General features: G+C 42.2%; 1 protein-coding gene across 2 annotated transcripts in view; it reads left to right on the top strand.

Moving 5' to 3' along the window:
- Positions 1-21667, top strand: part of RARG (retinoic acid receptor gamma) — a 140416-nt gene that overhangs the window by 34206 nt on the left and 84543 nt on the right. For both annotated transcript variants that reach the window (XM_081319916.1, XM_081319917.1), the window contains one exon: positions 14180-14521. In XM_081319916.1, the coding sequence (XP_081176042.1) occupies positions 14347-14521 (175 nt within the window). In that variant the 5' untranslated portion in view covers positions 14180-14346. The remainder of the gene's footprint in view (positions 1-14179; positions 14522-21667) is intronic.

The raw sequence follows: 21667 nt of genomic DNA, 5'->3' as shown, positions 1-21667 counted from the left end.
TCTATTTTATTTCTTACTGACAACATTATCCTCTTGACACAAAGAGCAGGGGAGGGAAATATAAATTCTATCTCTTTTTTAGCATTACTAGTGAAAACTATTCTTAGAAATAAATTTGGACACATTGGAAACAGCTTTTGAAGTGAGAGTAGAGTTCCCAAGGAGAAACATAAGTATTTTCTGATATTTATTTTTTGGCATTTTAAAAAATGTAATCTATGGTCTACTGATGCCTGCAGTACGACTTATAAGGAAGAAATAATTCCTATTAATTAGTGGGAAGTTTTGGATTATGCTGCATAAAACGGCTTTATTTAAAATCTGTTCTTTGGTAATTCTCATAACTAAAACATTTTATTTGGTTATTTATTGTAAACAGTGTTTATTAGCCCACTGTTTAGTCAGAAGTGTTCCTATGGTATTTTTTTATACAGTCGTGGAAAATATTCACAGGTGTACAATCTAAAAGATGTGACACAAAAGAAAAAAACAAAGAAAAGTAATGAATAAGGAAGAGTAAAACAAGTTCAGGTACCAGTTCTTAAACTTCAATAGTAATTTTTATAGCTTGGAGTAGAACTGATGAAGCCCAGCTTATTATTTCATCTGCTTCTATTGTGTCTGTATGTGCATTGGTGTACGTGTTTTAAGGAGAAAAAGTATAGTACAAGAACCATATCAAATGTCTGAGAAATACACATCTTAATCCCTACTTAAAATTATTCAACTGGTTTACCATCTGATGAATGCTATTGTCCACCTTCATCAGCTGGGGGCTGATTTTCATTCCGATCTAGTGAGTGACCTACTGGGTTGTCCAATCATGATATAATATAAAGACTATCCTTAGTAGTCTTACTTAGCACAAAATTGGCTGCATGATTCCAGACCTTAAACATTTTTTCTGTGAGGACTCAGGAACACTTTCATTTGTTTTTGCTTTCAGTAACTTTAATCTGGGGGTAGTAACAGTGGTGGGATTCAGCCACTTTGCACCACGTCGGCAGAACCAGTAGCTAATTTTTTGTTGCCCAGGCCCAGAATGGACTTCTGGAAGCGGCATCCACACAGAGAACTGGTTTGTTCACATATTTGAATCCCACCACTGGGTAGAAATGAGTGTGACACAAATTATGCTCATCCAACAATGAAGAGACTGTTCATTAACCCGATCAGTGTAGTAGTTAAAGCATCGTGCTAGAAACCAGGAGACTGTGAGTTTTAGTCCTGCCTGAGGCACAAAGCCAGCTGGGTGACTCAGGCTGGTCGCTCACTCTTAACCCTGCAAAGGAGGTAATAACAAACCACTTCTGAACACCTTGTCAAACAAAATATAGGGAACAAACTTGTCAAGGCAGTCTAAGAGAATGGAAGGGGGAAAAAACCTGGCTTCAGGCCTGAATGTATGTATATCTCTTCATTTGGACACTCAGGTCAGTGCAAACTGGGTTTCCTATTGCAAATGATTCCCTTGCGCACAGAGAGATGGTATATAAACCCCAGGGGCCTTTAATCCTATTTTCTTTGTGTATGGACTTCATTTTTTCTTAATTGCTTTCTGTCAATTTTGCCCCCTTTGCATATTGCATTGTTGATGGGAGAGAGTGATTTTGGGCATGGAAAGGGTTAATGGCTGGTGGTGCTGGGCTCAGGAATGTGGCATTGCCAGTGGGGGAAGGGTGCTCTTTCCCATGAATCTCTTTGGGGCTTGTCTTTTGCTCAAGCTTGTAGACTTAGTCCCATTTGGGATAGGATGGAGACCCAGTTGGCTCTAAACTAGCCATACCTATAGTAAGTTACCCTCCAGGATTCACTTGTGAGCTGGTGGCTTAAAAACAAGATGACTGCCTACATGCAAATGACTGTGTGTGTGTGTGTGTGTGTGTGTGTGTGTGTGTGAGAGAGAGAGAGAGAGAGAGAGAGAGATTTCAATAATGCATTTCACAGCAAAATGCTAAAAGTAGTTCGCAGTGTATATGCACTGTAATGTAGCCTTCTCAACCTGCTGTTCTCCAGATGTGTTGTTTACAACTCCCAAAATTCCCTGCACACCATGCAAAATGGGAAGTCTATGTGTTACAATTCAGCATCTGGAGACCTGATTACAAATCTGCAACTGTGGTCAATATCAGTGTCCTTGGAGAGAAGCTCATTTAGCATAAACAGTAACTAAAATTCCCACAGATAGAGATATTCTATTTTCTCTTGTTCGGGAGTCCTATGCCTAGTTTTGACCTTTTAGCTATCATAGGAGGAACAACAAGAAGAAAATGTTTTAGGGTAGAGTGTTCAAGAGGATCAGTGGTAATATACACACATACAAATTGCTGCAATAGTAAATTGTGAGATTTTTGATGAGAGGTCACCACTAGTCTTTCAAAGAACCCTGGCTTTTTGGTCCTACCTAGACAATAATAATAATATTCACATCATTATTGTGCAGATAACAGGATAAAGAGTGTAAAATATTATTTAAGTCTTTGTTGTTTATTGAAAATAGCTTATGAATAAGTGTCAACTTATTAGGAGCCATGGTGGCACAGTGATTAGAAAGCAGTATTGCAGGCAAACTCTGCCCGCAGCCTGGAGTTCGATCCTGACTGGCTCAATGTTGACTCAGCCGTCCATCCTTCTGAAGTTGGTACAATGAGGACCCAGATTGTTGGAGGCAACAGTCTGACACTGTAAACCTCTCAGACAGTGCCATAAAGCACTATGGAGTGGTAAATAAGTCTAAGCGCTATTGCTTTTGCTATTTTCTTTTTGCCGATCCACGTAATAGCCTGCTATTTGGATCATAGAAAAAATCTTCAACACTAATAAAAGTTTCCATATGTATATTATAATTCACATTTGGGAAAATTTCATTCCTCCTTTCCCCAACATTTAAAGATTATTTACAATTGATTCCAAGACTGGAGGTGGGGGGGAGGAGACAGGGATTTTCCATCTTCTGAAATTGTGAAAACAAAAATAGTTTCAGGTATTGTTACATATACACCTGGCAAAACAACCTCTTGTACACAATAAAAAGGCTGTTTTGAAGTCCTATATTCTTTTATTTTGGTTGAGTGTATTACAATGAAGCTAGTCATTGTGTTCAACTGACCATGGTTTGTTTCTTTACTTAATTTGTGAATGCATCAGTGCCTTATTTTTTGAAGCTACTTTGTTTATGATATCTTCCTGCAAAAAGGAATTGAAAAGAACTATTAAAAATAATCTCTCAGCATTGCATTTAACTCTAATAACAAAACACTGTTCACGATCTCATACACTCCTTCCTTCCTTTTCCTCATCCTTCACAGGAAGAGATGAGAAACTAAATGTTCCCCTTTTTAGAAATATTTTTATCAAAGATTTTCACAGAAGTAATGATGAATTGATATAAGGAAAAAAGAAAACCATGAAAAATAGGACAAATATATAAAAAAGAAAAGATGTGATTTCCGATCTTTATAGTGGTTACAAACATATTTCTCCTCCCTCCCTTCTCTTAAAGTTACATCATAATTCCATTCTCCATATATTCAAACTTATTTAATCAGCAAATCCATAAATCACCAGTTCATTCCCCCCCCCATTTTTAGCAAAAAGCACACAAGAGATTTCTAGTGTTTAATCAAAGTGAGAAACTAACTTTCCCAAATGCTACAAAGGATGGTGTAAACCATAGCTTGTTCCTGGCTTATCTTTCTGTAGTTGGAGTAAATGACAAGTTGTGACCTGTCATCTTTACTTGTTCTTTGAGCAGCCCATTCTACATGTAAAGGTAAAGGTAAAGGTTCCCCCGCACATGCGTGCTAGTCGTTTCCAACTCTAGGGGCCGGTGCTCATCTCCGTTTCAAAGCCGAAGAGCCAGCGCTTGTCCGAAGACGTCTCCGTGGTCATGTGGCCGGCATGACTAGACGCCAAAGGCGCACGGAACGCTGTTACCTTCCCACCGTAGTGGTCCCTATTTTTCTACTTGCATTTTTACGTGCTTTCGAACTGCTAGGTTGGCAGAAGCTGGGACGAGTAACAGGCGCTCACTCTGTTACGCGGCACTCGGGATTCGACCCGCCAACCTGCCGACCTTCCGATCGACAAGCTCAGCGTCCTAACCCACTGAGCCACTGCGTCCCTTATTCTACACGTAGCTGGCATTAAACAAAGAGAAGCAATATTTAAGTATTGTGTATTTATTTGTCAATTTGTACCCCGCTGCCAACACAATGACACTAATGTTAAAATATTAGATCCCTCCTCTCATACATTATGAGTACAGTTTGGGCTCTGAACTGTATTGGGGGTCAATGCAGTACAGTCTATGTGCATAGAAGTCAGGATCTTGAAATTATTATGTTAATTTTTATGTAGTACAGGAGGCTTAGAATTCTAAGGTTTTGAGCAGGAAAAACTACATACAGCATTGATTTGATGATCAAGGCAGGAATATTTTCTAGTTCCATTCCTATTCTATATTACTGAAGTAACTGAGATGAAGTTTATTATAGGAAGTAAGATGAAAAAGGAGAATTGCAAAACAATTGACAAACAGCAACTTCAGTTCAGATAGCTATGTTCAATAGCTGATCTTCCATTATAAATAACGTAGCTGCCAAGATAATTTCTTATCGCAAAGTTAGAAAAATAATGCTCCCAGGCATGACCTCTCTATAACCTGATGGTCCAGAAATTATAGTTAAAGAATTTCTGTTGTCCTAATATTATGATTTGAGGAACCTGGCTGAGCTTTTCTGGTTGGCAATATACCATGGCTCAGTTCTTAAATGGACAAGCTGAAATCTTTTTTTAAAATAAATTCTCTTCTTTTAGCATCCAAGAAAGAGAGCAAATGGTTACTTTTCCCCTTGAAAGTCTTTTGCCAGATCTGTGTTTTGGAGGGGAAAATGAAATTTAAAAAGGACATAGAGAACTCATTCTATTATGGGCACTGAAGTGTATGGAAAATACAAACCATGGCAGTTTAGTGCCAGAAGATTTCAGTGCCTTGGCCATGAGTAGTTACTTCTTTGATAATATTTGTATATTTCTTATAAATACCTTTTACTGTAACCACTGCCCACTATATACTAACTCAATCTTTCACACATTCCTGTCATTGTGTTATTTCCTTCTCCTCTAGACTACTCACTCCATTTCTTTAAGTAAAATGGATACAGACACACAGTGGTGGGATTCAAATATGTGAACAACCGGTTCTCTGTGTGGATGCCACTTCTGGAGGTCCGTTCTGGGCCCGGGCAACAAAAAATTAACTACCGGTTCTGCCGAAGTGGTGTGAACTGGCTGAATCCAGTGGCGGGTTTCAGCCAGTATGCACCACGTTGGCAGAACCGGTAGCTAATCTTTTGCTGCCCAGGCCCAGAATGGAGTTTCGGAAGCAGCATCCACACAGAGAACCGGTTGTTCACATATTTGAATCCCACCACTGGCTGAATCCCACCACTGCATACACATAAACACACACAGAGATAGATAGACAGATAGAGAAAAGGAGAGAGAGAGAGAGAGTTTTTTTCCTGATTGGAACGCTTTAAAAGCCATCAGAGCTTCTGTCGAAATTCAGATCCAATCTCCCACTTCTATTTCTTTCCTCACTTCTTGATACAACTTATTTTTTTCCTCACCTCTCAGATTCTGACCACTCCAGAGACATTATTGACGGCAAAGGAAAATTTAGGAACTATTTTTTAAATGGAAGTTAGGAATATTATGTGCATACTCGATGTTCCCTTAGTAATTGTGACTGCCAGAATGCTTTGGAGAGATCAGATTGTAGCTATGGATTATTGTTATTATAACTACAGAAGGACTCATTTTTGCACGAAAGTGCCTCACTTTCTTGAAGCTGTAATACCGGCATGCAGCAACTAAAAATTAGGAGCAACCAGATTAAATGAGCATATGTGAATTATTATACTGAGGTATTCTAGTTAGCCAATCTGGTGTAGTAATAGCAGTTTTTTGGGATCAACCACAGTGTATGGAGAATGGACAGCAGAGTTGCCACATGCATATACATTTAATAAATAAATAAACTTTGGGACAACAGTTTGGACTGTGGAGCAGAAGATAGACATACTGGTGGGCATGGTAAACACAGAAGGAGTAAGAGAGGAAATTCCAGTGTTTAGTTTTAATTTGAAACATGGACCTTTCCGCTCTTGGGTTAACTGTTGAAAACTGCATTGGCGTGAAATTTGCTATCTCCATTGCCAATCCCTATTATGCATCGATTGTGTTTGTTGCCAGATCCTGTGGTCATATGATGTCCCTCCAAGGCATTATGGTGATAAAGTTTAAAAGATATTATGCACTTTAGGACTGCCCTTGGACTGTGTTGGAATAAGGAGAAAAACTATATTAACAGTCACTTAAATCTGCTTCACACATAGTGATGAGATAAAGGTACTAGCAAGGGCGGAAAAAAGATGTTGCAAGTGGGGTTCAAAGTGTCAAGTCAAAGAGTTTTCTGGTCTGCTAGGACAGGACATGAAGTCCAATACCTGCTGGATAGAAATGATGGTGCTGTATTCTGGCGCTTCTGAAAAGGCACAGGTTGAGGAAGCCACTATTAATTATCAAAAAAAATTGTGAGACCAAAATGTCTGGAGAAAGCTGATAACAAGATTCAAAGCTACAAGATAATTTTATTTGAACATATTAGATTCAACCTGCTCTGCTTGGTAGGATTAGAAACCCCATGTTTAAAGCATATTTTGCTACTCTGCCTCTAAGCTCCTCATAAACAATGACTGGATCATCTAAAAACACTTGCATTTTTTAAAGTCAACTTGGCATCTCACAGGGAAACTGTGGAACTATCCACTCAGGTTTCATGGAACTCCCCCCCCCAAAAAAAAAATTCTACTTAGTTAATTAGAAAAAGAGGTTATCTATGTTTTGGCCTCTGCGCATTTGGGACTATTGATACTTGAAGCATATAATAGCATGGAATTTTTATTTGTGATGGTGCTGAAAAACTGTTGTACGGATCGTTAGCCAACCTCTCTCTTGCTACATCCTCTTCAGAAACTGTGATACTATGAGGGAAATGTGTCTTAAACTAGTGTAGGTTTGTAAAGTAGCTCTTCAGCCACACCATATTTGCAACTTCTTGAGAGACTCAAATAACCCGCAGCGGAGAATGAAACTGGGTCATTTTCCCTCCGGGAAGATTTTATCCAAAACAGTTTGAAAGCACTTTGGAAATCTTGTTGGAAGACGGGTTATGGCAAGCAGCCTCTGGGAAGTTTGGCAGTCACAGATCATTGAACAATGCACAGACATGTTAATTTTGTTTGTGAAGCAGAGGTGTCTATAAAACTGATTCTCAGGGATCCATTTACGACAGGTTTTATTAATTTTTTTTGCTATACAGTACTGAATGCAGCAGAGTTCATTCCTCTTCCCTAGTCTGATAGCCTTTTCAGCTGTACTGGCTAGAAACAATGGGAGGAGTAGCTCAACACATATTGAGGAAAGCTTCCACAGCTTGGGGAAAGTGGTATTAGCAGAAGGCATAAATCATGCTGATGCAGGCACTTACGATAAGAAAATGTGAACTTCATCTTTTAAATTGCCATCGAAGAGAGCTTCAAGAAGCATAAAGATGGCCATGAATCTTGAATATTTTTCTTTGATTCCCTCCCCTTGAATTATAGCTTCTAAGAACCACTCTTTTAGTTTAGGCATCATCGGTAAATCCATTTCTGACTTCCTTCATGCCCAGAATATGGGATTCTATGCTGGAACTGCCTTTTATCTTCTAACTAACTAGGTTGACCTTGCAAAAAAAAATCCCTTTTAAGTCTTCTGGTTGTACAAATGTCACAATAGGCATATCTTTATATAAAAACTATCTCCAGCTTTTTTGTGTGTGTGGGGGGGGCTTTTCTCCACACAACCTCAGCTTTCCTCTACCCTAGCAGTAAAGCTAGGTATTCACTATGTGTTTTGTGTTTGTTTCCACACTTTTTCTTCTCCTTTTAAGATGCGGTTATTTGGGTTTTCTGCAGAAAGCATATGTTGGGGGGAAACGTGAAGGAAATTGAAATTTGGTTCATATGAAAGAAGAACAAGAAAGGTGCTGGGAAGGGGGAACGAGGAGAGGAATTGGTATTTTACCAAAAAAACAAAGGCTATTTAGACAAATGTGTTAGTGCAGGGTGTCATTTTGAGGTTAGTGTGAAATGAATGCTAGAGTACAGGCTGCTGCCCTGCTTAAGTTGAACCTGGCCTCTTGATTTCTCTCTTCTTTTGAAATAACTGTAAGCTCTTCACAGACAGAGAGAGACTAGCTGTCTCCTTATGTGAGTGTGAGACCGAGCCGCGGAGAACTCAGTAATACAAAAAGTCTTTCACTGAGATGGCTCCACGGGGCTCCGAGCTATTATATCAGCTGTTCCCTATGTATTTTTAATATATATTCTTTAAGCTTTTAAACAGAACTGATTTCTTAGAAACGTGCCCCATCTCCACACAACAGAAATACGTGCTTCTTTGTCAGTAAGGGCTAGGAGAAATTCAGGAACCCGGAGAATATATGGATTTCAGCGCCTCTGGGCGGGATCTCTTCCCCCCTCCCAAAAAAAAAAGAAAGAACCCCCCTTAGAGTGACTCCCGGGTGACCCTCACGTTCCCCTCCACGGTTGGGGCAGTTAAAAGGCTGGGCTCCCGCTAACGGCAAGGGAGTCCAGTGCACGCCTGGAATGAAGCTGAACTCGGTACGGAGAGGAGAGACAGGCAAAGAGCCTTGCCTTGGTTTCCTTGACGTTGCTGCCACTAGAAAACATGCCCTTCTCTCTAAGCCTCTTTTTCTCTCCGCCGCCCCCACTTTCCCCCCCGCGCCAGGAGGCGACTGTGCCCCAAAGCTTGCTGGCAAAGGAGCTGGTGCTGTTTTCTCTCAGTGGGTTTCTTCCCCGGTTTCCGCGCGCTTGGACACCTCAGCCTGACGGCGCGTTTATTTTTGGAACGCGAGCTTCAAGAGAGGCCCTCACATATGGAAAAGTTTACGGAAATGAAGCCTTTAAGTTAAGCTGCTCGCTCGAAATCTCGTGGCTTTAGCCGCTCAGGGCACTTGGCAGAACCCACGGCAGCGGGGACTGGGGGCGGGCGGGGGTGGATGGTGCGGAGTCAAGCCGAGCCTTTGCAGTTTTAAAGGGGCCGAGCGCAAGCGGTGCCCTCCCCCTCCCCCCCGCCCCCAATCCCATCCCCCGGTCCTCGTGGGCAGCTTTGGCTGGGGCAGCGAAAAAGGGCTCGAGCCAGAAACGAGTCTGAGCGATGGGCAAGAGGTGGTGGTGGTGGGGGGTCTGGGCTAGATGACAGAATGAGGGGACGCTGGCTGTGAGGAAAGCCCACGGCGCCGAAGTTACATGGCGGTAGGGCAGGGGTCTTCAAACTTGGCCCTTTTATGACTTGTGGACTTCAACTCCCAGAATTCCTCAGCCAGCGTATGCTGGCTGAGGAATTCTGGGAGTTGAAGTCCACAAGTCATAAAAGGGCCAAGTTTGAAGACCCCTGCGGTAGGGTATTTCTCTGCGCCCCCGCCCCCACCCCCGTCCCACGGCAACAGAGGAGAGAAAGATGATCGAGGCGAAGTACGCCTTGCCTCTGGTGTTGCGCTGCCTAAACCCCCTCACATTGGCCTCACTCTTGGGTGGAACGCCATCCATTTGGGAGAAGAAAAATGAAAGACGGGGCTGACGGGAGGGGGGTGGGGAAGGGAGGAGGAGGATGCAAAGACGGAGCAGGGGCACAAAGGGTCGGAGCAGCTGGGAGAGGAGGTGCGCGTATGCGTGCGCTGTTGCGCTTGCAAGCCCATTCAGAGGCCGGGAGTATAAGAAGCGGGTGGGGGGGGGGGGAAAGGAAGGTGAAGAGTGAGTGATGGGCTGAGGGGTGGCAGGGGGTAGGTTCGGAAAAGCAGCGCCTCCTCCGAATCGGCAGGAAAAAGGCGCTGCTTGGACTGTTGTAAATTAGGCCTGTGGTGTTGGGTTCCATGTGGAAGATGTGAGCTCACTTTCTACCCCCAGGGTGGTACAGCCCCAGCCAAGGGCTGGCAGCAAGAACATAAGCTTCATTTATCTGGGAACCTGAAATGACTCTTGATTTAAATCATATGGTAAAAAGCACCCGAAGAAGAAGAAGAAGAAAGAACAACATCAGCAAAAACAAAAAAAACCCCTTCGCCTGTTTTTGGAAGTGGTTCAAGAGCCAACACACACACACACACACACACACACACACACAGAGAGAGAGAGAGAGAGAGAGAGAGAGAGAGAGAGAGAGAGAGAGAGAGAGAGAGAGAGAGAGAAAACAGTCTCTGCTTTCTGCTGCAGAATCAGGCAGCAAACAGACCCAGCGGTTCATCTGTGGATTGGGGCTAAATCTGAGAATGCGTCTGGCTCCGAATGAAAAGAGACATTCTGTCGTCTTGTGAAGGAAGACTTTTAAAACAAAGAACTAATATTGCCGGTATATAAATCTGGTCACTGAGGGGATCTCTATATGGTGGGGTGGTATTAAACCAAAGAAAACTGGAATATGCCTATCTCCATTTGAAGAAGAGGTTGTACCTCTGTGGAGGTGATAGTGTGGATGATTTGATTCTTTTTCTGGAGGAAAAATCTTGAGGTTGACTTGTGTTTTACCCCTCAAAAATACTATATGCTTATTTACTCCCTTGATGACAAAGTCACCCAATCTCTGCAGGATAATTTTTGCATGTTCCTTTTCTAGCAGGCAATTCTGATCTTGAAAAACAGGAAGCAGAGTGCCCTCGCTCATGTACTGAGTGCTTTTTTGCCTTATCACAGAACAATGCTAACCAGTTTTCACCAGTTTCTTGGATTTGGGAGTGTACTCTCAAAACCAGGATGAGGAGGGGGGCAGGGTGGATAAGCTTCAGCACCAACAATTCTTATTTTGGAAATTAATCACAGTATTTGTGTGTCTAACTTCTTTCCCTACCGTAGTACTTTCTAAAAACTGTTTACTTTAAAAAAAAACCTGGCCTTTTGCCTATGCCCTTAAGAGCATTTTCCCCAGGCAAAAATTAAGCCAATAAAACTTTGACTGGAGTGGAGATAAGTAGCATCAAGAGTTTACTCTGCTAAAGCTCATTGTGTCTCACACTGCTGATTACAAATAAGAAGCAAGACAGATCTCTCTCTCCCCCCCCTTGGTAATACTAGAGTGAGCTACCAGAGATCAGGGTATTTTAAATAGATATTCCTAGAGCCTCTTTATATATACTTATCAAAAATCAGTGTGGTAATTTCTTGCCATAAAATGTGTAACTTAAATCCTAAAAAAGGCTTGGCATAATTTTTTTTAAAAAACCAACCTGCTTCCCAAAGGCCATGGAGAAGAAAATTTTCTTGGTCCTGCCTCTGTGTAGTTCATGTCTTGTGAAGATCACTATTTCACTCTTTTAAATTCATCATGTCCTTGACTATTTCCAAATATGAAGTGTGCCCCTCAGCCACAACTTAGGATCCATTCCTGCTACAAACCTTTCTAGTTTTTCTAGGCATATAATGCCTATTTCTTTCTTTTGCCTTGATAGGGCTTCTTCTAATTGGTCTGTTCTCAAAATCTCTTGGGAAGGGATTTTCAAAACTTTAAAATCCCTGAAGCTATTCATTTCTAGGGAGGAAAGAGCCTCCCCCACCCCCATTTTCACATCAGAAGGGTTGGATTCTACTTAAAAGTTCAGTCAGATACAGTCATCTGCATCTTGCAGCTTTATTCAGCCTGTGAAGGAAGAAAATGCCTGCTTAAGAGAACTATATACAGGTATTCCTCAACTTACAACAATTCTTTTAGTGACTGAAGTCACAGTGGCATTGAAAAAAGTGACTAATGTTTTCCACGCTTATGACTGTTGCAGCATCCCCATGGCCACATGGTCAAAATTCAGAGGCTTGGCAACCGAATCATATTTATGAGGATTGCAGTGTCCCAGGGTCATGTGATTACCTTTTGTGACCTTTTGACAAGCAAAGTCAATGGGGGAAGCCAGTTTAAGAACCATGTAACCAGCTTAATAACTGCAGTGTTTCACTTAACAACTGTGGCAAGAAAGGTTGTAAAATGGAACAAAACTCACTTTAAAAAATGTCTCACTTAGCAACATAAATGTTGGGCTCAATTGTGGTCATAAGTCAAGGACTACCTGTAAAGTGAAAAAACTCTTAGCAGGATAGTCTAATTTGCCTTCTTGTGTGTGTCGTTGCACTTTGGCATTTTAAGTGGTATATGTGAGAAAATCACTATAAAATAGATAATAGTGCCATTGCTTTTCATTATTTAAAACATCTTCATGTTACAGTAGGCAGGCAGAGGAGATGACTAGTGTTTAAGCAATAGCCAACTCAGACATACACACACACACACCCCCCTCCATTTTCCTAATCCTGCTGCTGACACCACCTTACCTACCTCTCTGAAATTTTCAGGATGTTCCCATCATCTTCCCACTATTCTCAAGAATGGCCAGGCCATCTCTGATCTCCACTGGAACTTCCAGTCTTCCTGCCAAACCACCTTCCATCACAAACAAACCAGTTCCTGCAAACTGAACTGAACTGGCAAGATAACACCTCTGAGAAAATCACAGTATTGCACTAGGGTCTACGAAAGGGAGGATCACACGAGTGTCCATGAGTTAGATTCTCTAAAATGGGTGGGGGATGATGGCCCTTTTATGAGTTGTGGAGTCCAACTCCCAGAATTCCTGAGCCATCCAGCCAGGCTCAGGAATTCTGGGAGTTGAAGTCCACAATTCACCTATGCTCTAAAAGATGGCCTGTTCAGTTTCAATAACAAGAGACAGGTTTTTCCTCCACAATTACACAATACTATAAAGCAGGGGTATCAAACTGCTGGTTGCATCATACAGAGGCCGCGCCCACCCCAGCTCTGGCAATGCAAAAATGTTGTGACACATCACATGACACGGTGAATTTGACACCCGTGCTCTAAAGTATGGTATTCCCCTTTGTGTCTATGGAGATTCTCAATCTTCCAGGTCATGGTTGTCCCAAAGGTGCTTTTCCAAAAGGCAACTAGACTGTCTTATTTATTTATTTTCCTTTGGAAGCATTATACGTAAATCCTTCCATTCCCCACCAGTCAGTTAGAATTAAAGAGGTTTCTTGGATGAGAAGTGAAATGTTTTCAAAGAAAAACCCAAGGAAGTCCAGTTGCCTTTTGGAAAACCACCTTTGAAATATTCACTTTTCTGTATTAGAAAGCGTGGAGAAAAGTTTGATTGAGGAGCATTCTCCGCACTTCTATGGTAGACCCGAGGTTTTCATATACAAAGATCAAGAGTCCATCTCTACTTCCTGCTAGAAAAGTTTCTGTATGAAAATCTGCAGAGCTTTTCCAAAATAGGCCAGGCTTCTGCAACCTGGTTCCTTTCAAATGTGTTAATTACAACAATTACCATCCTCAACCAGTATGACTAATATCTTGGGGAGTTACAGTCTCCCCAAGATATTGTTCACCAAGATGGGGAAGGCTGGGTAGACGCTATTTAGAAATATTGATTTCCTGAGGGAGGGGAGCTGGTGCAGTTTTTCTTCTCCATCAATAGTTTTGCTGGCTGCATTCTGTTTATTTAGTTCTGTAGGTCTGTGGGGTTCCCTCCCTTTGACTAAATTATCCTCGCTCTGTCAAGCCCTACCGTGTACTGCAGAAAGGTGCCAAACATTGTCACCTTTCTCTGCTCATTTCTTATATTTCCACAATAAAACTTTTTTCCCCCCTGTCCCTGCTTCTCTGGCCCCTAGCGGTTAAGAATGAGATGAAGGCACCTAGGTGTCTGATACATATTTATTTTTTAAAATTTGTGTGCCTCCCAACGATTCTGGGTGGCTCACAAGTCAAACAAACAAACAAACAATAAAAACTAAGAATAAAAATTGGCGACCATGGTCAAAAAGGCTAAAAACCCAGACAGAAACCGGTGGGGGTGGGGGTGAGCGGGAGAGAAGGGGTGAGTTCTTTCTCTACCTCATGGTTTGTTTGTTTGTTTGTTTGTTGCAAGTGTTTCCCAATTTCCATCTCTTCCTTGTGACCATCCCGGATGGCAATGGAGAAATAGTGCTGGGAGTGGGCTGTTTTCTCTACAGCTGAATAGTACTAATGTCAATTCATTCCTTTGCAGGACTGCATCAGAAGGAGACAGGAGAGGAATGGCCTTCTCCCTTTGAACGGGATACTTGCGAAGGCCACAGTCATGGGACCATCTGCCTGGAGCACTGTCAGCGCCAATCAGCTTTTTTAAGAGGAGTTTTTCATTTTTCTCACGCATTGACTTTCCTATTCTCAGTCATGGCTGTAAACAAGGAGAGAGGCTGCTCTGGTGGGACTCCTCTGGCTCATGTAAATGGCTTCCCCCCTGCTGTATACCCCTTCCCTTTCCCTAACCCACATTTCGAGGTGCTGACCAATGGAGGTTACTTCCGGAGCTATCCTACTGACCTGCCGAAGGAAATGGCATCACTGTGTAAGTCCCTTGAAAGGAAGAGGTGATGGGCAAGTTGGCATGGGGCTGGGTGCAGTTGGGGTGTTGGTTCCAGACCCTAAGGACCATCAGGACTCAAAACCCTGTCCAGGGTTGTGGGCAAATTTGGTTTGAGTGCTGTCCACGTGGGACATAATGCAGTGAGAGAGGTTGTTGGGTATGGATTTATTTCTGCTTTTAAGTTGTTTCTCTCCACGATACCCAGTCATAGCAAACAATCAGGCATTAACCTGCATAGGCTAAATGTTTGTGAGTAGTGTCAGGCTGGCTTAAGTATAATGAATGAATGCATCTCCTCAGACCCTGGCACTTTCCAGCCATTTTGGATTACAACACTGATCATCCACAGCCAGCACATTTCATTTTGCTGGGGTGATGGGTCTTGCAATTCAGTGCATAAAAATAGGGAAGGTTGCTGCAAATCAATGTTTTCAGCCAGAAACTTGGTTCAGCCCACTCACTTTCTCAAGTGTGTGATATTTTAATGACGCCAGCACTGTATTAGGGGCCATTACATTTCACCTTTCTCTTGTTCAGAAGGTTTGGACTCAGTACTGCAGAATCTAAAAGAGGGATTCCTACAAGTATAGCAAAATCACTGTACTGATTTGTGGGAGATTTCCACAAGAAGTGTGACCTTTAGGAACAACATGATACAATACCAGGATCATCTTCTTCTGGAAAATCTTTAGTTAAGCAGAAGAAGATGATAAGCCTGAGATTTGAATATATTAGCTGAATTACTGACGAGGATTTCACGTTTTATCTGAACAACAGAGTTCATAAAATCTAATTACAAGTTGATGGACTTCTATTCCACACATTACAATACACTGTGACAATCAGGGCTTTTTTTCTCATAGAACGCTCAGAACGGAGTTCCGGCACCTTTTTTGGATAGAACCTTGTAGGGTAGGCAAGGCAGGTTGTATGACATGTGTGAGTTCCGGCACCTTTTTCTTTTACAAAAAAAGCACTGGTGACAATCTTCCAAGTTCTTCAGTAATCAGTGTGTTGCCAAAGCCATCAGGGAGCAGAATGGAAACACAGATTGGGTTGGTTCAGTCGAATCACCCTATAGCTGTGTATACTTGGGGCATTGTAGGGCAACAACACTGACTTCAAATGGTAGAGTTGTAGAAGCTCATATCTTAGGATCCTGTATTGTTCATGAACATATCACATGATGCTTGTGTAAAAGTAAAGGTAAAGGTTCCCCCGCACATGCGTGCTAGTCGTTTCCAACCCTAGGGGCCGGTGCTCATCTCCGTTTCAAAGCCGAAGAGCCAGCGCTTGTCCGAGGATGTCTCCGTGGTCATGTGGCCGGCATGACTAGACGCCAAAGGCGCACGGAGCACTGTTACCTTCCCACCGTCGTGGTCCCTATTTTTCTACTTGCATTTTTACGTGCTTTCGAACTGCTAGGTTGGCAGAAGCTGGGACGAGTAACAGGCGCTCACTCTTACGCGGCACTTGGGATTCGACCCGCCAAACTGCCGACCTTCTGATCTACAAGCTCAGCGTCCTAACCCACTGAGCCACCGCGTCCCTGTATGATACTTGTGAGGTGCGTTCAAGTAAACAAGTCCAAAAAGGAAGGGAAAAGAACCTCCCAGCCTCCTCTTTGTTTCTAGTGCTTCTGAGTGCTGTATACAAGTAGTCCTCAACTTACGACCACAACTGAGCCCAAAATTTACATTGTTGAGGAATTTGCTAAGTGAGTTTGCTCCATTTTACGAATTTTCTCACCACACTTGTTAAGTGAATCAGTGCAGTTCATAAATTAGTAACACAGTTGTTAAAACGAATCTGGCTTCCCCCATGGACTTTGCCTGTCAGAAAGGATCACACAAGGAGATCCACATGACTCCAGGACACTGCAACCGTCATAAATGTGAGTCAGTTGTCAAGCATCCGAATGTAAATCACATGACCATGGGGATTGCTGCAACGGTCATAAGTGTGAAAAATGGACACGTGTTGCTTTCCCCGCCCCCAGTGCTGTTGTAACTTTGGATGGTCACTAAATGAACTGTTGTAAGTCGAGGACTACCTGTGGAGTTCATGGGGACTTAAAAAGCAAAGGTGGTGGTGGTGGAAGCTTAGCATTTTGTACAGAAGCATGCCTGCCTCCCCAGAAAAAGTTAAAGGTAGATGTGGAGAGCATGAAACCTCCGGAAGGGATGGAGAGAATCATTTGTAAAACATGGAAGCTTTTCACCATCACTGTGAATAGGCCAGACCCACGACAGCATGCCTCCAAAGTTTGCCTGTCTTCAGAAATCTTTCTGTCCCAAATTCGCTTTTTGGCAGCTAAATAAGCCAAATACCACCCCTCTGTTCCTGGAAACCCCTTTGCCGGTAATAGCAGCCTTGGGTACATAGATTTGATTTGTAATCTGGGCACCAGATGCCTTTGAAGACAAAGCCACTGAACACTGGACTTTTCTCTCAGAACATTTCATGGACCATTTTTCAAAAGAATTATTGCTACACGTGGCATCATTCACAGGGCTCTTTGGTTATCTTGAAAATAAGGGGGAAAGCAGTGGTGGGATTCAGCCGGTTCGCACCACTTCGGCAGAACCGGTAGCTAATTTTTTGTTGCCCAGGCCCAGAATGGACTTCCGGAAATGGCATCCAAACAGAACCGGCTGTTCACATATTTGAATCACACCACTAGGGGAAAAGGTTTATTTAGCAAGATGCTACGAAATGTATACGTATATGGGTATAGAAAAGAATTGCATTATATGGATATTTTAGAGGAAATTAATTATGGGTGGACTGAATTGGCTTATTCAGTAATTAGCTTATTAGTTTACACAATACCCTTGACTTGAAAGTAGGCGTGTGAAGAAGTTCTTTGTGAAAAGACCCACATAAGGTGGTGTAGCCTTCATTTTGGGATGAATCACTATTTGGAGATTGCATCATCTTTGGGAACTGCTCCCTTCTGATTTCTTTGAGGGGTCTACAAGAGAAAGTTGTTGAGTGGAAGTGCCTTTCATTGTGTGTGCATGAGTTTACTGTGCTTTGCTTGTGCCGACCTAGGATACCAAGAAATTGGGCCCAGGCTCCTCCTGGTTATTGTACTGCGTTCTCCACGCTTTGGGGCATGTCCTGACTTCTCTACCTTTATCCACCCCAAGGTGTGCCCAGGCTCTGTGCCAGACCTCTGGGCTTTGCTTAGTTGCATGCTTCCCATCTGCCAGTGCAGCAATGGGAACCCTTTGTGCTTTCTCGTGTGCAGGTTTCAACACGCCAAAGCAGCGTCCCCACGCTGAAGGGCTGTCAGTCATCCATAACTCCAGTTCACAGCATATCTATGCACTTTGTAGTTGTGAGCCTAGGGCTCTCCTGAATGGGGCTCCCGAGAAAGAAGGAGTGAACTTTTATTAAAATAGCCCCCTCTTCCCTTTTTCTTGGAGTCCACTGCAGTATTTTTGGGGGGACGGGGCGGGGTCCATTCATGGAATGTTGAAGCTTTGATCTGTATTTCTTTCCCAGCGATGCTTCTGTCTTTCTTAAACTGGAATCTTCATTGCATCATCGGCTCTGCCAACTGCAGCCCATGCTGCGACCCCTACTTCCAGATTCTCCAGCTGTATCTATATACCGGTAGTTTTTCCGCCAGGGGGCATCATCTGAGTTTGTGTGACTTGAGCCAGACTCAGATTTCTGCTTGGTTTAGTCATACTGTACTTCCCTGAGGAAGAATGTTCTTTTTGCAATGAGCTTTTTCCAGCATGGCACATATGAACTATTTTGCACAAACAGGCTTTGCCCTCAAATCTGCTTGTTGGCATAGATAAGTTTGGTAAAGTGCATTTGTCACTGCTATTCCAAAGTTTATCTTCTGCTAATATTCCAATTTTCACATGTGTTCCCACTCCTAGGTCTATCTCAAATATACTTTCACAATGCTGTTGTTCAGTTACTTCCCGTTCTGTATTTTGTTTTTTTACATCAAATGGATTCCGAAATAAGCACCAATTTATTTTTCAAAAGGTAACACTTTAAAACCATTGTAAAATTGGATATTAAAGGTAGTCCTCGACTTAACGATCATAATGGAACCTGTCCATCAAGGTCATGAGTTGTAAAGTTCGTAAAATGAGTCGGTCATGTGATCTTTTTTCTGTGTGGCAGTTGCTAAGTGACCGCCGTGGTCATTAAGCAAGCCAATGGTACTCTATAGGTGTGATTTTGCCAGAAACCAGAAATAAATTCTGGGTTTTGGCAAAACCATTGTAAAGTGTGATTATGCGATTTCAGGACACTGCAAACTGCTGTAAATGCAGTCATATTGTCAAGAGCCTAAAGTCTGGTCATGTGACCACAGGGGAGCAGGGAACTGGCTGTCAGAACTTCGAATCCCAATTGTAAATAACCCCAAGTTATTTGAAGTTCTGATAGTCTGTTGTAACTTCGAAAGGGCACTAATTCTGGCCATGATTCAAAGGCTATTTGTAGCATTCCAAGTGTTTCCTAAAAGAAGACTTGTTCCCAAGACCTAGAGAGAGAGAAAGACTGATTTAGTAACCTCTTAAATGGAGAGCATTCTACAGCCACAGCACCACAGCACTAAGATCCCGAACATTTGATGACTGTAGAAAGAGCTGCCACAAACCAGCAGGACTTGTTATACTAATCTAAGAAAGTAGGAGAGGTTTTCTTTAATGAGATAAGAGCATTTTAGGTTTTGAGAAACTGATTATTACTGTTGTGGAGATTTTGGTTCAAAATTTACTTTGCATCCCATCCTAATCAAACTTCCAAAACTTTACAAGGGAATCCTCAGGAAAAGTGCAAATATGCATCTTTCATAAGCTGCAGTGCAAGTTTTCAGTGCATGGATGAAAAGTGATAGCTTATCATTTAGGAGTGCTAAGCCACAAAATTGAAGCTGGTAAAATTTAGTCCTTGCCAGCTGTAAATACAAAACAGTCAGAAAATACTACCACATCATTTGTCTTTTAAGGAAGTATGATCTTGTGCTAGTGTGCTAAAATTTAAACTTTGGGACACAGAAATCAGTAGCTTTTCAGTTTTGCGCCTTCTGGGTTTAACTTCTGCCTTTTATTCTGCATCTATTCCACAATAGCAATAACAATAGACTTACATACCACTTCACAGTGCTTTATAGCCCTCTCTAAGTGGTTTACAGAGTCAGTATATTGACCCCAACAATCTGAATCCCCATTTTACTGACCTTAGAAAGATGGAAGGCTGAGTCAACCTTGAGCAGGTCAGGCTCAAACTCTTGACAGTGGACAGTTAGCTTGCAATACTACAAAGCAATAGCAACAGCACTTAGACTTATATACCACTTTATAATGCTTTAGAGCACTCTAAGTGGTTTACAGAGTCAGCATGTTGCCCCCAACAATCTTGGTCTTCATTTTATTCACCTTGGAAGGATGGAAGGATGAGTCAGCCTTGAGCTGGTCAGGATTGAACTCCTGGCTGTGGGCAGGGTTAGCCTGAAATACTGCCTTCTAACCATTGCGCCACCACGGCTAATGCTGCCTTGGCATTTATTCTGATCTGAAGTGAATATTCAACCGAACAAAATGCATGCATTCTGGACCATCTTATTTGGAAGAGAGCTCAGAGTGTACTGAGATGGCACATTGTACTTTCCAAGGGGCCGAAGCACTGCAATCTTAATATCACTGCTGTGAGACAGACAAAAATGAAGGTACCAGTAAAATAAATAAAAAGTAGCTTGGGGGAACGTTCTACAAAATTTCTCAATAATCTGCAGTAGAATTTCAAACAGTTTTACAACTGCAGGAGAGTTGCACTTAAAAAAAACCCAACTCTGACATAGTTAAACTTCTGCTAATTGCTCATCTAATTTAGTCTTACGATTCTCACCTGTAAAATATTAGTGGTAGATTTTGGTCAAGGCTTTCTTTACTAGCCAGTTTTGGAGCTACATTTATATTTGAATGCCTATGACATCCTAATGTGTAGCTCAAGAAGGGAAGAAAGAAAACAGTTTTAAAGCAACCGTTTTATTGTACATACAGCTTCACTGATTTGTTGCTGTTTTGGACCTGATTGTGCCTGAAATTTGTCTACCTCTGCTATAGAATAAGCTTCAGTGGATGAAAGCATGTAGCGCTGATGGCTTTGTTTCACAGTGCATTCATTGATCTGATACTACTTTGCAAAGACCTCAAGCTCAGTGAGGGTTTCTCACATGATAGGAATATTCCTCAAAACGACGTTCAGTAAATTTCTGTGTTACAAAATGAACGAAGTGTCCATATTTACAAATTAGAAGGAGTAGAAACAAGAAAGGAGAACTTTTGTACATCACAAGGGGCCTCAGAGAGAATACGTGTATTTTACACAGTCATGCACACGCATACATACACATGTGTGTTTGTCCCTGAAAAGGGAAAAGGTTGGGTGTCCGTGACTGTTTATATTTCTGTTTTCTTGTGCATGATTGAGCAGGAGTTAGGAGTCTAGTTGGGAGTCTGAACACATGTCTCTAGTTCTCCCGCCTGTCTCCGTGGGTGTATAGTTAAATAATGCCTTTGTTTGCAAACAAGTCAGAGTAGTGTTATGAAGATAAATGAGCCTTTAAGAGAAGCTGTTATCACAAAAGATAAAAGAAGTGGGTAATGTTGGCCACTGGCAAACGTATTACAAGCATGCTGGAAACAGGGGAAAACATTTAGAGATCATTGTCCATTAGGTCAGCAAAGCTCATGCGCGTATCTTCTGAGGCTCAGTGTGTTAATAGGTAGTGTACAAAAAGAAGGGTTTAAAGATGCCCAGTTAAACGTTCAAGTAGTTTTGTTCAGATGGGAAAAAGAAGATTTTTCTTTCAATATAGCTTTTTAGCATTTCTAGCAGATGTTTTAGGTCAAGGATCATTTATATTAAGGCAGAGACAACCATCCCTAGAAAGTGTGATGAAATGGCACACGGTGTTCAGGACTGGGAGTTGTGGCTTAGCATATCTAGTTTGGCAAAAGCATATCAACAGGTTGGTGAAAGCTGACTTGGATGGCTCTCAGATCTATGGTATTATTGTTGTCTAGATATGCAATGCTTAGTGCCTGTCCGGATGGCACCTAGCATTACAGTACTCCCTCTAGTGGGCAT

The sequence above is a fragment of the Vipera berus genome, assembly GCF_964194415.1.
Source record: "Vipera berus genome assembly, chromosome: 2".
NCBI classification, from domain to species: Eukaryota; Metazoa; Chordata; class Lepidosauria; order Squamata; family Viperidae; genus Vipera; species Vipera berus.
The sequence above is the reverse complement of the archived record's forward strand: the minus strand, read 5'-3'. Positions and strand labels throughout refer to the sequence as shown.